Source organism: Dipodomys merriami, unplaced genomic scaffold, assembly GCF_024711535.1.
Source record: "Dipodomys merriami isolate MVZ:Mamm:240054 unplaced genomic scaffold, mDipMer1.0.p SCAF_4, whole genome shotgun sequence".
NCBI lineage: Eukaryota > Metazoa > Chordata > Mammalia > Rodentia > Heteromyidae > Dipodomys > Dipodomys merriami.
Genome location: NW_027205603.1, coordinates 64,419,670 through 64,440,122, shown reverse-complemented (window position 1 = coordinate 64,440,122; position 20,453 = coordinate 64,419,670). Strand labels below are relative to the sequence as shown.

At 39.5% G+C, this 20,453-nt stretch overlaps 1 protein-coding gene across 4 annotated transcripts in view; it reads right to left on the bottom strand.

Annotated features, from left to right (window-relative positions):
- The window catches only part of Vps13b (vacuolar protein sorting 13 homolog B), a 515,578-nt gene that overhangs the window by 18,896 nt on the left and 476,229 nt on the right, over nt 1–20,453 (bottom strand). For all 4 annotated transcript variants that reach the window (XM_069991130.1, XM_069991132.1, XM_069991133.1 and 1 more), the window contains exons 53-56: nt 20,029–20,156; nt 19,468–19,667; nt 7,816–7,934; nt 2,671–3,476 (exon numbers count right to left, since the gene is read on the bottom strand). In XM_069991130.1, the coding sequence (XP_069847231.1) occupies nt 2,671–3,476; nt 7,816–7,934; nt 19,468–19,667; nt 20,029–20,156 (1,253 nt within the window). The remainder of the gene's footprint in view (nt 1–2,670; nt 3,477–7,815; nt 7,935–19,467; nt 19,668–20,028; nt 20,157–20,453) is intronic.

The window sequence follows — 20,453 nt, the reverse complement described above, 5'->3', positions numbered from 1 at the left end:
CAAGCCTATTCAGGTGAGTGAAGGAGGAGGGGGGTGTAAAGGGAATGGTGGGGAGGACACTGGAGAAAGCTCCAGTCTCCTCATTCAGCCCCCACCCATTTCGATAGAAATTGCAGAAGAGAGGCCTTTTGTAATTCTCAGACGCATGGGACTGGGATCTCCAAAGTTATATAACCCATGGAGGCCTGAAACCACTGCCTAAAGTGAGGGCCCACTTGTGGGAGTGATAGTACATACTGAATGACACTTGAGTTAGCCAGAAAATAACAAGAAGTATCCAAGGATACTTACTCCTTGTTTACCAATTCTCCTCTAAAAACAGTCACCCCTCAGATACTAAAATCCAAGGATACTCGACACCTTGTATAAAATGGTGCAGTACTTGCATATAACCTGTGCAAATCCTCTCCTATACTTTAAATGGTCTATAGATAACTTGTAACATCTAATACAACGTAAATTCTATAATGTAAATTCTAAAAATCTTAGGAAATAATGACAAGAAGAACAGTACAAATGCAATTCTTTTTTTGGAGATATTTTCAATGTGTAATTGCTTGGATATACATATGTGGAATTCAAAGACAGAAGGCCAGCTGCATATCTTTTGCTTAGCTGTTAGGAAATGTTGTTGATAAAGACAGTCTACCTGGCTTTGTATCAAATTGAGACTTTGGAGGTAGACAAGGACCTCAGGAAATTCTCAAGCTCACATTCTTTCCTTCAAGTAGGGTTACTCATTTCTAGTTACCATTTATTTATTTTTAAAACTTCTTTAAGTGACTCACTGCAGATTTCCCTAGAAATGAGGTCAGGGTGTTTTTCTGGTCATTAGAACCAGGAAACTTCTACTGTCCAATGGGTAAAAGTTGACCCAAGTGAGTGGTGGAAGCAGTGTGCTCTCAGGCCAGTTTTCTCCCACTCTGTGCTCCGTTGCTATTCTACCTGGGGCGTGGTAGCCTCCAGCTGCCTTTCCATTTTGAGCTTCTTCAAGCACTTCTTTTTTTCAATCCATTTTAGACCAGAGGCTTTTAGGGACAGAGTTTTCCATAGGCTCTAAAAAAATTGGCCCTTTGTATTAGAATTTCTTGTCTTGGTATAGAGTGAACCTGGCACATTAAGAAGATTTTTAGGTGGATTACAAAAAATTCTAAACAGAATGTTTTTGTGAGAGCTCATTAAAAACACAACACAAAACAAAGAGATAGATCACTTTAGCGTACAGGCTGCAGGGGACACAGGTGGAGCCTCTTCTCTGGTGCATTTACCAGATGGACACTTCAAGTATCTCATGATCACCCGATGTCAATGTGAAGCTGCTTTCTTCCCTAGCCTCAGCTCAGAGCTGAGTAATGCACATGGCTGTTTCTCGTGTTAAATGCACAACGGAGAGAATACGTTTTAGAATGGTTTGTAAACATTTCATTTGAAAAGCTGATTCTTTTTTATGACGTCTTAGCAAGAGGGAAATATTTTCTTCACTGTTATGCAAGCTATCAAAATAATAGGTTTGGTAGGGCCCTGTCTCTGATAATTGTCTTTTTTTAAAATGTCTGGTTAGCTCTGTTAATTTCTATGACAATTTTGTTGTGGAAGAGATGTAATCTTACCAGTATATTACAATTACTGGCATTTGACCAATGCTACAATCTGAATCTTCAACGGTAATGCATTCAGCAAGCACAAGGTCACAAAGAGCCTTCATTATTTTCAGAAAGCCAGACTTCTGCTCTCTTTACTGGAGGGGGCCTGACAAGGCCAAACTGGGATGCTGTTCTGGGCTTGAATCATTAGGACCATGAGGAGACGATCAAGCAAGCTGCCTGATTAACCTTGGCTCAGGAACATCTGCTTCAGTGCCGAGTACTGTATTCTGAGACCAAATGGTCCTCAAGATAATCTGTAGCACAATACTTCCCATATAAGATTCTGCACACATACCAAACACTCTTTGAAGGCTTTCCCAACTAAACCGAAAACAGAAGCTTTATCACTCCCTCTGGGCCCCTGAGGAAAGCACAACCCACCTAAAAGTACTAGGGCATACCACCTATTTGGTGCCAGAAGGTGGTAAGGATGAAGGAGAGCATTCTTCCTACCTGGGCTCAAGTATGTGGAGTGGCTATGACACCAACAGCCTTCACTTTGCTGTGTGTACACTGACTCTGGAGAGGCAGAGCTTGTGCATCACATGCAGAGCACACAAGTGCTCAAATCTCTCAACGACAAGCATTTACTAGCAGTGACCACCTAGAACCAGGCTCCTTTTGGTCCCAGCAGCTGAAGGTGGGCTAATTTTCTGGCTGTGCTAGTATGTTGAGAAAGGGTCAGATGCTGAAAGTTTCTAATTTTTTTTTTGCTAAATTGAACTAAAATCTAAGTCATGCAACAGTGAAAAATATGGCAACTATTGTCAGAATATTTACCAAATGTAAAGTAAAATGTTGAGTACTTGACATAATTATATTTGCTCCTCCCCACAAGAAAACACTTTATAGATGAGGAAATGAAGATTTAAGGAGGTTTAACAACTTGCCCAAAGGGCTTAAACAAGTGGAGTCCAGACTTCCATCTAGTTTGGTTTCATTGCAAAACCCTACTTTTCAACTATTGCTTTCCATAGTTTTGGCCCAGGCACTAACTTATCATAGACCTTTAGCTTCTCCTCACCTGCTCTGAACAGAGCCCCAGCAGCGTAGTGCATGGCCAGGGCGTGGACCAGCTGTCTTGCGGTGGTGAAGATGGGTCCTCTTTCAAACACTGAGAAGGAGAGAGGAGTGTGGTCGGAGGCTATGTACAGCTTGAGGGAAGCGTGGATGCTGACAAGCAGGTTCACTGGCTGGATGACCAGCTTCCGTAGCTTCACCGGGTTCACTAAGGCCCTGGCATGCTGTCTCACCTGTAGAGGCAGCACTTGTCTCTCCCCAGAGAGCTGTGTGGCACGGCTAGCCAGTCTGCTGTGAGGAAGGTAAGTCTCAAACAAGGTTTTAATGTAGTACACAAATGTGTCCTCCACATATAACCGGGCAGGCTTCAGTTCGAAACTGAACTCATGGACATCAAGCAGGAAGCTGCTGCCATCAGTTACTGTGATGTGAAGTTTGATGAAGCAATTCTCCTTGTATTCTTCCAAATCCCTGCTGGAGACAAGGAGACTCTGCATTTTGGAACACTGAATATGTTCTGTTTTCTCTCCTTGGCAGACCAAAACAGCGAAGTGGAAATTGGACTTGTTGTAAAGCTGGTTGTCCAGCTGCAGGTCCCCACAGAAGACTTCCACAGAGTAAAGCTGGAAGAGAGTGGCCGCAGGCTCTTCCCCAGAGAGGGCACTGGCTATAGGGGCCACGTGAAGAAAAACATTGTCTAGTGTGAGCCTCAGAAGTTCAGACGATGCTCTGGGGTGAGTGAGGTCATCAGATATTGCCAGGCTCAACTGAGTGACAAACATTTTAAAGGTAATCATCTTTTCCAGAGTTCTAGAGGAGAAAAGGAAACATTATTCTCCCCAATTTTCCTTCTTTTTAAAATTACTGTCTTATTAAACACCTCCTAATAGGACATGAGATTCTCATAAGAGACAAATAAGAACTCAGCTGTCAGTACATTGTGTGTAGACAGAGCCAGCCACACTAGAAGAGTATTGGGAAATGCTCCCAATGGGACTATTACAAGTTCTTGTCATGTTTCTGTATGTGTTTCTCTTATCAACACCAGATTTTTACTCCAGAATCCCATTAGCTTTTGTCATGATGAGAACAAGACAAAAAGATGAATAAAATAACTAAGAACCTTAAATTGAAAAAGTGAGGCAAACAGAAGAAAGCTCAGCATTTGCAGCATGCTGCCTTCCCTGTGCCCCTAAGGTGTACCTCAGGATTCTGCACTCATTGCTCAAGGTCATCACTCGCGCAATGCATCCTGTTCTAGATTACTTTTCTTTTACTTGCCAATAGCTCATAAACATGCTGTTATTTTTCTCCTTTTAGATAAACCCTTATGACTCCACTTCCTTCTCTACTTAACACTCATTTCTCTGAAACCCTTTATAGAAAAATTCTGAAGCATTTGCTATACATTGTCTCCTATTCTTCTTCTCTGTTCTATGAGTGTGCTGCTATCTGAATTATATATCATAGTTTGACAAAACAACTCTTTTCAAAGTCACCAGTGACTTCCATTTGGCCAAAGCAATGATGGACTTCATTTTATGCTTACTCAAATTACTCATGACGTTTGACATTACTGGGAACTTTCTCTCCCATCACACACTAGTTTTTAACTGTCTTTTCTGAGATCTTCTCTCTGGTCACTCTTTTGCTTAGTTGTCTACATGAATCCTTCCTTCTCTTCTAGCAGACCTCTTAAGTTAATGGTCTCTAGGACTCAAGCCATGGTCCCACTTTTCTTCCCCATCACCACTGATTCTTTGGGAATCTTAGCCAGTCTCATGTCTTGAAGTACCACTACTATGTGGATGCCTAGAATTCCAATCTGCCTGTCCATATAGTCATACTGAGAAGGCTAACTGATGTCTCAAACTCAGTTGATCATGACATCTGTGTATTCAAATCTTGTTCTTACACCCTCAACTCTCACGCAGCCTTTTCTATTCAGTTAATGGTATTCATAACCTACCAACTGATCACACCAACTTTTTTTTAAATCACTCTTGATGTCTCTATTTTTAAATCTGTATCTAACATATACGGGACATCTCACTGGCTTTTCTGAAAAATATATCCCCAAATCTTCCCACCCACTTCCACTAATATTACTGTGGTCTAAGCCACCAGTATCTCTTGGATGATTACATATAACAGCCTTCAAACTGTAGGAGTGTCCTGATTGGTTGGATTTTCTTTTCTCTAGAGCCTGCTTCAACTGAACAGCCATTTATCTAAAAATTTAAGCCACAGGTTCTCTATTCCAAATGTTCTAATGATGTCCTCATTTCACTTAGAATTAAAAAGCAGGGGCTGGGAAGGTGGCTCAGTGGTAGAGTTCTTGCCTTGTGTGCATGAGGCCCTGGATTCAATTCCTCAGTACCACATAAACAAACAAACAAACAAAATTCAGAAGTGGCACTATGGCTTAAGTGCTAGAGAGCTTGCCTTGAGCTGAAGAGCTGAGGGAGAGCTCCCAGGCCCAGAGTTCAGGCCCCATGACCACCACCACCACCACCACCACCACCACCACCAACGGCAGCTCTTAACAATGGCCTATGGGCCCCTTCCAGCCCTGAGCTCCATGGCTTTATGCATTACTACTTTTACCTCCCCCACTCCACTGGCCTCTGGCCTGCCCTCCGTGATGCCAGGGCACAGGTGCATGATGTGCCCGGGTCTAGCAAACATGTCTTTCAGAAAACCACATTAATAACCACTTTCCTTTTCAAGACTATGCTCACATGCCAGATTTGTGGATTGGCTTTTTTTTTTTTTGCTGGTCCTGGGCCTTGAACTCAGGGCCTGGGCTCTGTCCCCGAGCCTCTCTGTGCTCAACGCTAGTGCTCTAGTGCTTGAGCCATAGCGCCAGTTCTGGCTTTTTCTGCTTATGTGGTACTAAGGAATCGAACCCAGGGCTTCATGCATGCTAGGCAAGCACTCTACCACTAAGCCACATTTCCAGCCTTGGATTGGCTTTCTATAAGAACTGCTTAAAAAGTCCATTCTCCCTTTTCCCAGGTTCTGTCACTTATGGCTGCTCTAACTGGGTTGTTTTATACCTGTAGCATGCTGGCAATGTACCATATCATAAAATATCCCTTTGGTTATGTTTCTTTTCTCCCCATTTCTTCCTAATCTGATAATGTCCATGAGAATGTACTCTCAAGGGCAAGAGCTTTATTGTCTTTTACTCACTGATGCAACTATGTCCTCAGAAAAGCACCTGGAATATAGTAAGCACTGAAACTATTTGTTGGATAAATGAATCAAACAAGTGCAAGTTATAGATATTTATACTGTCTTATTTCCTTTGTGGCTTGTCATGAACAATTATACCCTATGAGGAATGTTTCTAAAACTGTTGTATAGGCTTGAAGTTTATACAATTTAAATTTTAGCCTCTGATTCTGTCACACTATTAATGTTCTACATACTTTTGAGCAATAATAAAAAATTCTATCAAATGTGAGTGAAACAGCAGGCCCAAATTAATGAGTTCTTTAAAAAATGCTATTAAGAAATTAAAATACAGAAAATTATTAACTAAGCACTTATGACGCTAAATCTACCATTTATTAGCAGTCATGATTATTTCTTTTCACTTTTTTTCCTTTGGTGGTACTTTGGGGTTGAACTCAGGGCCTTACGTTTGCTAAGAAGGTGTCCTATCACTTGAACTACTTGCCAGCCTTTTAGTATTGGCTCTTTTTGAAAGGGAATCTCATTTTATGCTCAGGCCAACCAAGACTACAATCCAACTATTTGCATTTGTGATTATTCTCATAATTGGGTGTGCACCACTGCACCCAGCCATTGGCTGTGAAGGAGTATCCCAAACATGTTTTTGCCTGGGCTGGACTTGAATGGTAATCTCCTAATCCCCACCTCCCAAGTAGTTAGTATTATAGGCTTAAGCCACCATACCCTAGCTTTCTTCAACCACCTCCCCTCCTAATACTGAAGTTTGAATTCATAGCCTTGTGCTTCTTACGCAAGTGTTCTGTCACTTATTTGAGTCATGACCACATTATCTTTTGCTTTACTTATTTTTCAGGTAGGGTTCAGGATACTGTAAACTTTCGCCTGAGCTGGACTTGGGCAGTATCTTATTATTTCTCCCACTAGGAGCTGTAATTCTAGCTAACATACTCCTATCCTCCCCTCTCAGGAGACTGAAATCTGGAGGATTATGGTTCAAAGCCAGCCTGTGTAGAAAATTTCACTAGACTCCTTCTTTAGAATAATCAGCAAAAAAAGGGCTGGAGGTATGGCTTAAGTGGTAGAACACCAGTTTAGAAAACATGGAAATATGATGCTTCAAGCTCAAACTTCAGTATAGCCAAAAGAACATGACATAACCATATGTGTGCGTATATATACTGTCAATATGTACAGGTGATATATAACTATTACATATATTTTTCTGTATCTATAGTCTGCTTGCTATACTTTCTATCATAGAAATTTTCCTGTTATGTCAAAATCCTATTTTTGCAAAATGTTATTTCTGATTCTACTGACAATAGGCATTTTGGTACAATAGAATTTTGCTATTATAATTAGCAATGTTAGAAACATCCCTTTGTACATATCTATGTCCATTTCCTTACTCTTTTTTAACTCTTTAAATCTTTAAAAGTGGAATTTCTAAGCCAAAGAGATTTCAAAGCTCTTAAAACATTGATAAAGTACGTTTAAGAAAATGATACCAATTTATACTTCTATCAGGACCCCTTTGAACAAGTATTTCAAAATATATAAAAATATTTTTTTAAAAAAAGAAACAAAGGAGGAGGCTACAATGCTTGATAAGAAATGTACTCATTATCTTGCCCATGTAATTGTAACCCCTCTGTACAGTATTTTCACAATAAAAAAAAAGAAACATTGTTTTAGGCAAAAAATAATTGTATAATTTAAGATGTCTTAGTTTGTAAATCAGGTTGTCAAACTTACAACAGAAGGATGAAAAGACTGAAAAAAGATAATATATTGTATGATTTAATGCTAGTAACTAGATCTTACATATCATACATAATTAACTAGAAGCGTCAGGGTTATACAGAGGTAACAAAGAATGACAAATGATAGGCTACATATTTATAATGGTAAATCTTAACTATATTACTGGAAAAATAATTAGATATACCTGTTGCTATTGGTTAAAATAAATCCTGCTTTTCCTTCAGGGACCATAGTGATGAAGATTGTGCCACACTGATGCACAATGTCCACGTACACATAGCCAAAACCAGTGAGGAATACAACCTGCAAGGAAATATTCACAATCTCATTACACAGCACTAAGAATGCTACTGAAATGGCCAATTTTGAATATCTAAGTTCTGATTCAATACCAAAAACACTTTCTGCTTATATTTCTTTATATCCACGTGTACAGGCTATTCAGTTGACTTGAAATGAAAAAAAAATCAAATCCAGATTTTTCAATATCCAGCTGTACCGTTGTTCACAGAAGAGAAGTGATGGATGATAGGGCATGAGTATCTTCATTCTCTGCTTCTTTGGAACTGACAAATACCTCTGTATGTGCTGGAGGCCAGCCCTGGGCCAGTTTTATGTGTACATATGAATCTCCATGGGGGGAAAACACCCTAAAACTGAGGACTTGAACAGCAATGTGTGAAACATCTTCAGACTGTTGAGAGCTGACTTACTACTACAAGGGTAGCTTCACATGCTGGGCACAACTCCCCCCCCGCCCCCTCAAAGCCCATCCCTCACAAACTCATAAGAATTTTAGGTAAATTAATTTGCTTAGGGTCAAAATTGATTTTTATACCATAAGAAGATGAACTAAGACTAAAAACGAAAAACTGTTCAATGTCAGAATACAGGTGCCAGGGCAGCAGAACAGATGTCCTGTCAACATTAAATAACAATGCTGCTTACATGAATAACTATTTGAAAACAGAACAGAACTCTGTGGAAAAACAACCCCAAGAACATCATGTTCACAGCCAGGATTACCTGAAGGCAGGGGCAAGAACCTCCTGTGCTTGGGAATGTTCATTCTAATGACCTGCAAACCATTTTACTCCAAATCTGGACCTCTATTATTAGGACAGGAAATAATAGAAAAATCCCTGACAATTCTTGAAGGAAGAAACAAAGCTAGGTGCTTACTTGCCAAGTGATGAATGCATTCTAAATTTGACTAAATGAAGAACTACAGAGAGTATACATAAATGCACAGGAGAGGACCACAGACTCATGTTGAGAAATAACCCAAAGGTACTGGGCTTCTTTCTTTTGTAGTGGTTTCTCTCTTAGAAACTCTGACCATATTCAGCCTGGCCACCTGGTTGCCATCTTTGCCTCCTTCTCTCCTAAGCTTATCTGCGATTCATCTTCTAGTTCTGCTCAGTTATTGCTCTAGCCTAGGCCCTTGTCTTATCATTTCCCATTCCCTGTACCTAAAACATATTGTACTCCATACAAATCCTTACTGGAAGACTGGGATTATTCACTTGGCACAAACCTTTTTAAGGTTTAATTGTCCAGGGGGAGTTTTGAAAGAAGGCAAATTAATCTAAACTTCAAATCCATATCTGCTAGTCAAAAACCTAGACTATGGAGAGACTGCTGGGTGTACCTTTTGTCCCTGTGGACAACGAAAGAAATGGTCTTAAATCCTGGCCCATCTCCTTGTTGTCTTTCACATGTTAGAATAAAAGCTCACAACTCCAAGCCTTTGTATATGCAGCTATAAACGTAAAGGAAATCCTTGTTCGGGACTGATGGTTGGATCATTCAATCAGTTTACCCATTTTCTGATACATACTTACAGGGCCTTACCCACAAAAAAACTGGTTATCGGAGTAGATAAAAAGATATGCACCAGTTGTTCACAGCTCAAGTGGCAACAAGGCAAACTACACAAATACTGAGACAAAACTAACATTCCAGAGCAGAGGTATATACAACACTTCTCTTCTTCTGTAGTAACCACCCTCATCTCTCTGTGAGCTCCACCAAAGCAAAGGCATTTTGTCTATTTTCTTCAGTAACTATACCGAGGGCCTGGTCCTCAGGGAAGATCAGTAGGTGACTGGAATAGCCAACTTTGAACAGTGGCTGCTGTGGTGGTATCTATCTCCCCTCTCCCACAGGATTAGACTGCAGCCATGTGACTACTTTTTGCCAATGGGCTATGGGCATAATTGACACGTGATACTTTTGAGTTACAGTATAGAAGAGTCATCTTTTTGTTCCCTGCTGCAGAGAATAGGTAAGGGCTTTCTGTTTCAGATCAGACATGGGCTAAAGAACATATTGTTTCTAATAAATGAGTTGAGAGGCTGTGACAGAGTCTGTACAGGTTGAAAAGCCCCAAAATACATTTTGGACTGTAAAGGAAGCTGCTGCCTTCTATTTTTTGTACCAATGGTAGATGAATGAAATACATCAATGAGTTTTTGCATCTGAGTATACATGTTCTGTGTAGCTCCTTCCTAAATGGACATAAGAGCTTGGCTATATGACTTTCTTTAGATAACAGGGCATCAGCAAAACAACCAAAAAACCAAACCCCAAATAACTTGCTTATGGGGGTGAATAAACCTGGTCTGGCCTGCTCAAGCAGGAAAGACCACATGGCGAGAGAGTTGTCCAGAATTCCTAGCTCAATCCATTCCTCAGCCAACTCCTGCCAAATGCAGTATGTATGTAGTCCAAGATTCACCCAGCAGAAAATTCACTCACAACTTCTTAGAAGCATAAAACATTTTTTTTTGTCAGTCATGGGGCTTGAACTCTGAGCCTGGGCACTGTCTCTCAGCTCTTCAGCTCAAGGCTAGCACTCTACCGCTTGAGCTACAACACCACTTCCGGGTTTTCTGGTTTATTGGAGATAAGAGCCTCACAGTCTTTCCTGCCTGGGCTGGCTTTGAACTGCAATCCTCAGATCTCAGCCTCCTGAGTATCTAGGATTACAGGCATAAGCCACTGGCACCTGGCCTCATAAAACACTCTTAATCATTATTTTAAGTCTCTGGGTTTGGGAGTGGTTTGTTACAGTGGAGCAGATTCAAGATGGAGCACATAGCATACACAAAAACTGAACCTGGGATAATTATGATGATGATGATAGGCAGCACAACCTAGTTTAACTTTCTAAGACGGACCAAAATCATCATATTCATTATTAAAACTTTTAAATGTTAAAGTGACTAAGAATGTAACTCATATTTCCTACAGAAGCTCTCTTAAATCCAGAAAGAGGTAAAAGGAAGCAGGACAACAAAAGAATGTTTTAGTAAGGACCAGGAATGCCAGTGCTGATGCTTTAAACATGTAATCCTGCTACTCAAGATTAGAGTATCTGGACAGAGGTTTGAAGCCAGCCCACGCAGAAAAGTTCACCAAATCTCTTCTTAACTGATAACTAGGTACAGGTGGTTCATGCCTCTAATCATAAGCTCTAGGGAGAGTGTAGGCTAGATTCCAGCTCAATGGAAAAGCTAAGTGTAGTGGTAAGTGCCTGTCATCTCAGCTAGAACAGGAAGCCTAATGTAGGTGGATCTAGGTCTATGGGCAGGAAGTAAGATTATATATAAAAAACAACCAGTACAAAAAAGGGCTGGAGGTATGGCTCACAGGGTAGAGCATATGTTTAGCTAAGATTATATATAAAAAACAACCAGTACAAAAAAGGGCTGGAGGTATGGCTCACAGGGTAGAGCACATGTTTAGCAAGTATGTAGCCTGACCTCAAATCTTAGTACTATCAAAGGAAAAAAATCTCCCAGACTATCCAGCTGGGAAAAAAAAAAAAGGTAAGAACACTCCTAAAAGTAGAAACAGGCTTCACTTCTTCTACATTCATGAGAGTAGTATACAGAAAAGAATATCAAGTAGATAAGCTATGATATGAAAGAATTTCAGGCATTGTCTTTGAAGGCTGGGAAGAAGACATTTACACCTGTGCTAAGGGACTAATCCCTAACCTATAAAGGGAAGACAAAGGTAAGATGTAGCCTGGTCCCAGAGCTGATCTGCTTTAGGCATTCTAGTGGACTAGAGAGCTGCCTCTGGACTAATAATAATAAAAGTAATAATAAAACATGTTTTATTAGGTACTTTGGTAGTTGTTGTGGACACAGACTAGAGTGGACAGGTTAACTATAGAGAGATCTTTTAAGAGGCTACTGCTAAAATCTTGGATTGAGATAACGAACCAAAGGCTTGAAGACAAGTCTGGTTATGGAGCGAAGGGACAGATTCCAGGCATTTATGAGGTATTTCTGAGAGAACACAGATTTACTGGGTGTCTGGGGCAAGAGAGAACAGGAAGGTACTTGGATGCAGCAGAAAGCTTGTAAGCCAGACAATTCTGGGTGTGAATCCCAGGCCCACTAGTCCTGTGCAAGATCACCTCTCTGAGCTTCAGGTAGCATCTTCCTTTAAGGGATGTGACAGACCAGTGAAAATAGCTTTAGAGCACTTTGAAATAAAACAGGCATTCAATACAAATTTACAGTAGTATTATTTAAGCCTGTATTCTAGGGAAATTATGACGACATTAACTGAAACAGAGATTCTGGGAAAAGCTGGTTTGGGGTCTGAAAAATGATCATCTTGATTTTAGAGACACACTGAGTTTGAAATACCCATAGATCTGTCAAACTGAGATATTTGGTGGGTAGCAGGAAACAGAGATTTGGAGCTCAGAAGGGTCAGAGCCAGAGATATCTGGTAGTAATTGGGTGATAGACAGTACCTACAGTTATCAGATGAATTAGATATTCCAGAAAGAAAAAGGAGATGAATTTCTAAGGTGATTGAAGTAGAAAAGGTTGGAAATAGATGAAAAGCAAACAGTAGATATTCTGGATGTAATTTTTCCCTGTATATGATTCTGAAAGACATTTCAGAGAAATTTCCTACTCCTGAGTATCTGTGGAAACAGTTGTGATTCAACCAGAACCAACAGTAAACGCATAGGAGATTCTAGACCAGAGTACTTGCTGATGTGCAGAAGTAGGTGCCAATCTGTTGTTAATCTGTGCTGGCCTTAGAATGGGTGTGGAGGAAGCTGAGAAAAATAAGCAAGAAGCCAAAACACCTGAACCAGATATTTTCTAGATATTCACTTAGATTACAAACTTTTCTTCTATGTAAGAATTCCTGGATGGCAGCTAGAGGTATCTGAAATCCCTAGCTGTTGCTCCAAGCATTAGTGTGGAGGGTAGTCTGGGACCTGCACCAAATGGACAGATCAGACATCCAAATTCTGGTTCATCAAGGCTTGAAGTGTTTCATGACAGTTTTGTAGATGTGGAATAGGCACAGTATTGTTTAAAAGTGCCTTTCTACACATTTTCTCCTGTATTTAGATGACAGTAGAGTTTGATGTGGTACTAGCTGACTGAACCTAGTCATGGCTGAAGTGTTCAGTGATCCTCACAGTATGGAGACCTGGGATTTGTGCTGCTCAACATATTTATTAACTTCTTGGAAGAACATGTAGAATGCATACTCACCACATCTATAGATCACATAAAGCTATCATGGATACTTAATGTGTAAGATGACAGCATCACAAAAATTTTTAAGTAATTTCACAATCTATATGAAGCCAATAGCAACAAGATTTAATTTATTAGGAAAAATTGCAACATTTTGTCATTGGGCTTAAAAATCCAACTGCTTAGCAAATCATATAATAAAAAACCTGGGGGATGTGGTTGACCACAAATTCAATAACAAGAAATAGTCTGAACTTGTTAATAAAAAGCTAATTCAACCTTCTACTTTATTAATGGAACCATAGGGAGGTAATAGCTGGTTAGACCACATTTGGAATACTGCATGTAATTCCAGCTGCCAGATTTTAAAAAGGGAATATAACACACTGGTGTCTTCATGCAAGGGTAACTGTGGTGATGTGTCTGGAAATTGCATTTACTAAAGGAGTGACTCAAAGTGCCAGCATTTTTTGGCGAGAATAAGAAAACAGAGAAGATGGGGAAGCTGCCACTGTAAAAACTGTAGTGTGGGTGTACCCAATGGGAAGTAAATAATCTGAGATAATCTGGAGAATAAACAAGTGGATGCTACCAAGGGACAGTAGTGAGATCAGTGAAAACGTTTCTGGGCCTGGTATGATGACATACACCTATAATCCCAGGTATATGGAAGGTATTGATTAGGAGGATCATAGTTTCTGGCCAGCCTGGACAAAAAGTTATTGATTCCAGCTGAATGGAGTGAAAGTATTGGCAGGAAGATCATCATCTGATGCTGGCCTAGGCAAAATGCAAGACACCCTGAAAAATAAAGCAAAAGAGATTGGTCTCATGGCTCAGGTGGTAGAGTGCTTGCTTAGCAATTACAAGGCCCTGAGTTAAACCCCAGTACTTCCAAAAATAAAAATAAAAAAGCCAGTGGCTCATGCCTGTAACCCTAGCCTACAACTCAGGATGCTGAGATCAGGAGGACTGAAAAGTTTGAAGTCATCTAGGCAGAAAAATCTACATTTCCTCTTCAAAATAACCAGAAAAAAAAAAACAAGCTAAAAGTGTGACTGAAGTGGCAGAGTGCCAGTTGAGCAAGAGATCTAGCAAGTGTGAGACTCTGAGTTCAAACCCCAGCACTAATCTAAAATTTAAAAAAAAGTTTCACAAAGTCACCACTGAAATGAACTACAACTCTGACACTGGGACCTTCTAAAACAACATGTCACGGAAGGGACTCTCATACTAATTAAAGGGAGAAGTTGGAAAACTTTTCTGATCTGGTTTGATAAACTTTCAGGCAGCAGTATCTGTAGTCAAGGTAGACTTCAGAGGTCAGCGTGGTGTAGAAAAAACAAACAAGACTGGGAGATTGCATGGGCAGATTTAGGTCTCAACCTGACTCTGGATAGAAGCAAGCCATAGAAGTGAAACCTCTTTAAGCCCGAAACGTCTCAGTGGAAAATCAATATAAAAATTGTGCTATCTAGCTGGGCGCTGGTGGCTCATGCCTGTAATCCTAGCTATTCAGGAGGCTGAGATCTGAGGATCACGGTTCAAAGCCAGCCCAGGCAGAAAGTCCGTGAGACTCTTATATCCAATAAACCACCAGAAAACCGGAAGTGGTGCTCTGGCTCAAGTGTTAGAGTGCTATAGCCTTGAGCCGAAGAGCTGCGGGACAGCACCCAGGCCCAAAGTTCAAGCCCCATAACTGAAAAAAAAAAAAAAAAAAAAAAAAAGTCCCATCTAAGAAGCTTTTCAATGACCAATGGCTCTGTCTTAGTATCTATCTTACCACATTACTCCATTTATTTAGGTGGGAATTATACCTTATTTGAGAAGAAGGGTTTAGCACTTGATAGATCTTCAATAAAATGTTTTGAACAAATGAATGAAAGAATGGAAGCACTTTGTAGATGGTACTAAGCTATACACACATGAACTGGTGTCTCCTAAATACAAACACATTGAGAATAGCAGTGAGGTTGACTGTACTAAACACTTCTATTAAGAACCAAAGATCATGAGAATTAAAAACCAAAGATCATGAGAATTTACGGGTCCTTTTAGAAGGAAATTCAGCCATAATGGGATAATTAACTAATCATTCCCCTTCAGTGGCTCAGAATGTACTTTTCATAAACAATCTGATGATTTCCTGTGACTCAAGATAAAAGCCAATCCTTACAGAATACCAAGGGCTTGCTAGAGTTCTTCTCTGCCTCACAGGTCTCCTCTCTTCCTGTCTTTTATCAGACAGGACAGCCATACTGATGTGTTTTGTGCCCTAAAAAGAACATGCCCCTACTTGAGCCCTGAAACATTAACATGTTGCTTGTTCTGACTAGAAAATTCGGCCACCCTCTTTCTAGAGGCCTGTTTGTCTGTAAAGACACAGACAGATTCCAGGTCTCTCAACTAGAGACACACTTCTTTGCTCTCCAATGGCTGACTGTTCTCTCTTTCAGATGCCTGCTAATTCCTTCGCAGCTCCTGTAGTTTGCAATAATATAAGTCTCATATTATTATCATCAGGGACATAGCTCCTTCTCTCTCCAGTGATTTATATGCCTGGAGTATTATTGAGGAGTAGATGTTGGTGAGGGTCTGAAACACATCTTCCAGAGGAGGAAGTACACCATAGTCTGCAGGACATATGGCATAGAGCTCCTCAAAGATTAATGGGACCATAAGCCTCTGCTGGGTCCTCTGTCCACAGATGATAAGAGGAATGTTGGAAAGTGCACCCCTCCTGGGCTTTGAAGTATCTCTGACTACCAATGTCTGAGGAAACTTAAGAGTGAATAGGAACTCCCCAAATATAGCTTGGGAGGCAAGATGCCTATTGTAAAGAAGTGTCTAGTGATAAAAATAAGCAAGTTTTCAACCCAGTGCAGGGGAGTCCAGGAACACTTGAGAAGCTTACAGTATTTATTTTGTAAATTAACAAGACTAGGGACATTTCTCAACGCTGCACAGACCCAGCAGATTTTCAATGACCATCATATGAGCACTGCTGTGGAAATGATATGCTGGGCAGACTGTCTACTTCAAAAGCAGGCTTTCATTCCCTCCCTCTTTCCTTACTTTAGCAGATTATTCATTCTCCACTTTAAAAATAAACTCCAGGGGCTGGGACTGTGCTTGCCTAGCATGCATCAAACACTGGGTTCCATACCTCAGTACCACATAAACAGAAAAAGCCAGAAATGGTGCTGTGGCTCAAGTGGTAGAGCGCTAGCCTTGAGCAAAAGAAGCTCAGGGACAGTGCCCAAGCCCTGAGTTCAAGACCCAGAACTGGCATAAATAAACACCAGGCTACTGAGAACCAAGTCACTGAATTTCCTACCCCTATCTCTCTCCATACATCTATCTGCAGCTGTGCTCATCCTTGTCGTCTTTCCTCTGTCAGAGACATGGGAGTGACTCTTTCTTCTTGACTGACTCTATTTTTTTTTTTTTTTCCTGCTCTTGTCTGGCCCTTTCCCATTACCATGTAGAGAACTTCCTCCACACTGATCTCATTTTCTTATGGTCACATTCCTTAAAAGAACAATTTAAACTTGCCCCTCCATTCTCTCATTTCAGCTCATTCTGCACTTACAATTTCTCATCATTATCTTGATTAGTCTCTCAATGTTTCTCCTCTTCCTATCCAGCCCTCCTCTTATCATTTAGGTGCTTTTCCTCATCTATTTTGCTGCTTTATGTTTGCAAGCTGAAGTTTCTCTAGGTATCTGTGACCCTCTTGCTCTTCTTTATAGACTTTTAGCAATCTCATCTTATTTAATTACTCACCACTAAGCTATGGATAAATATGGTTAACCACTTCCAGGAATCTTGATGTAGTAGAAGATAATCTAAAGAAGTACAGTTATAAGCATGTAATCTCAGCTACTAGGGAAACAGAAGTAGAAAGATCACAAATTCAAGGTCAGACTGGACAAAGTTAAGAGAGACAATATACAAACAATACACAAGCAAAGGGGCTGTGGGCATGGCTCCAATGGTAGAGTGCTAGCTTGGCAATTGTGAATCCCTGGGTTAATCCCCAATGCTGAAAAAAAAGATAATTAAAGGTACAAATGTTATATGAACATACAGAGATGGTTACAGGGGCTTTAGCTACATCTTGAGATAAGAAAGAATATGCTGGAGGACAAGGAAAGAGAAGGGCCAAGGATTCCAGTGTCTTAGAGAATGGGTGCTGGATGCAGGAAGATTGAGATCCACCTTAGACCTTTCTCATACAGTTCATGGGAATTCTAACTTACATGACTATTATCAAACTTAGAGGAGACTGAATTTAGCACAGCTAGCACAAAATCTGGCACAGAGTGATTACTAAATGATAATCAATGCTTATTATTATTTTTAGTATGACTAATATGTGATTTATAGCATTATAACATTGGACTCTATTTCATAAGCTTATTGTGAAGACTATGTGAATGTATGTGAAATAACTTTTTAAAAGTATAGCACAATATTATTCAGGCATAAAATGACTAACTTTAAGACACATGCAGTGAGCCTTTAACATAATTTAGAAAGTAAAAAAAGCCTCAGATACAAAGGTACAAATACTTTATTATTTCTCTTATCTGAGATGCTTAGAAGTAAGCAAATTTAGTGACAGAAAGCACATAGAGTCTACTAGGATTGAGGAAGGAGAGGGTGTGTTTAGAGTTTCTGTTTAGAATAATAAAATGGATAGTGGCTATTAATGGTTTAGATTTTAAAAAATGGCTCCAAAACTTCATGTGTTGAAATCTTGGTCTGCACATGGTGGAACTATTGAGAAGTAATTGGATCTTAAGGGCACTTACTTCATGAATGGATTAACCCATTGGTAAAATAGCTCATAGCTGAACGCGTTATTAGGGGATGGGAACTACTTGGAGGAAGTAGGACACTGGGGGCTATCTTTGAAGGGTGTCCCTTCCTGCCATGATGTGAGCAGGTTTCCTTAGCCATGCCCTTCCCCCATAATGCTTCTGCTTGCCACAATTAGAGAATGGGGACAGTTCACTGTAGACTGAAACATTATTTTTTATTTAACAATTTATTATTTAAAGATAAATCTTTCTTCCTTTGAGCTAAGTTTCTCAGGTACCTTTGTCACAGAGATGGAAAACTGACTAACCTAATAGTGATGGTTAGGCAAAATTAAATATTAACAGTAAACATATTTAATGATACTGAATTGTCATTAAATTGCCATTGAAATTTACAAGTAGTAATCATTAAAATTTATAAGTAGTAAATTTTAAGTACAGCAAAAAAAATACTAGATTAATGTGCATTTTTTTTCAACAAAAGCAATACTAGTAACTCAGTGACATAGAAACCAATTTAGCTTTTTAAGATTATATTTGAAGGGTTTTATGGATTACTAGAACAGATATTTTAAAATTGTTATGCTTTCAGAACAGGGAATTAATCTAGGGTTGATATAATTATTCTAAAATCTGGACAGCTGGACTACCTTTTATATAAAGAAGTCTGACAAGTGTGTGTGTGTGTGTGTGTGTGTGTGTGTGTATGTGTGCGCGCGCACACACGTGCGCGTGTGCGCTAGTCATAGGACTTGAACTCAGGATCTGGGCCTTGTCCCTTAGATTTTTTGCTCAAGGTTAGTGCTCTGCCACTTGAGCCACAGCTCCACTTCCAGTTTTTTTTGGTGGTTAATTGGAGATTATGAATTTTATGGACTTTTTTGCTTGGGCTGTCTTCAAACACAGACCTTAGATCTCAGCCTCCTTAGCAGCTAGGATTATAGGCATGAACTACTAAGTGTAACAATTTTGTTTCACTTTTGATGTCTACTAGATTTGAAATGGTTTCATTTTTCCGAGTGCTGCTTTCTGACAGAGACAAGTTCAGCCTTAATATAATATTAATATATTTTTATGTATATTATACATATATAAATTATATATATATATATAAATATATATATATATATATATATATATAATATTAAGCTGGGTGCTGGTGGCTCACACCTGTAATCCTAGCTTCTCAGGAGGCTGAGATCTGAGTCACGGTTCAAAGCCAGCCCTGGCAGAAAAGTCTGTGAGACTCTCATCTCCAATTATCTACCAGAAAACCAGAAGTGGTGCTGTGGCTCAAGTGGTAGAGTGTTCACCTTGAACTGAAAAGTTCAGGGACAGTGCTCAGGTCCAGAGTTCAAGCCTCATGACAGGCCAAATAAATAATAATAATAATAATAATAATAATAATAATACTTAAACAATCAATGAGAATGTAGAAAAAGGAATTATTCTTTGGTTTAGCAGGAACCCATGTGGTTCACTAACCTGTGTTCCCTGACTGTTGATATCAATGGCGTCACTCCATTCAGTTGTTATTTCTTCCAGCAATTCTACTCTCAAACGAAGACTAGGAAGTAAATCTTTGGTCCTACAATCTGGATAACTGGAAATATGATGATATAGCTCATGATGAATTGAGCTCTCAAAAGGAATTTTTCTGCAATAAACTTCAAACTTTGGAGTATCTGAAATGTAAAAAATGCATATGTGAAACAGACTACTCAGAAAAGGATGCATATTCTTTTTTGTGTGTGCTGGTCTTGGGTTCATTGAACTCAAGGCTAGTACTGTACCACTTGAGCAACTTCTGGCTTTCTGGTGGCTAATTGGAGAGAAGAGCCTCATGGACTTTCCTGCCTGGGCTGCTTTGAACCATGATCCTCAGATCTCAGCTTTCTGAGTAGTTAGGATGACAGGTGTCAGCCACTGAGGCCCAGATACAAACTTTTATTTAAACATTCTTTACAGGATCACAAGGATCTACTAAATTGAGAACCTCAAGAAAGAATAGGTTTTTATATTCCTCAAATTCAGTTCCATAAATACCTTTAATATTTTCCTTTATAAGCAATGTTACTGGACATCTGTTGTGAAAAATTACTCGAGGACTGGGGTCTTCTGAGAGGGTTAAATAAATCACTCCAAAGTGTTCTTGGTATGTCAGTGCTATAGCCCTGGAACAGAATCAAATCAAATGGTAGGCATAGTTTAGAAAAAAAAATACATCTTTACTTGGGTTTGTATATTCTTAACTCTAAATATCTCCCTTTTATTATGATTCAGAAAATATTTTCCAGTAATGGAGGCTTTCTCCTTATTTATTAGTTATCATATGTGAACTGTGAGTTTATTGATTTTTAACAATAATAGTAATATGTATTTCTCTCAAAACATATAATGATAAAATTATTTCAAAGATAAAACCATAACTCAAGCAATGGGAGCAAACAATAGCTGACTTAAAACTACCT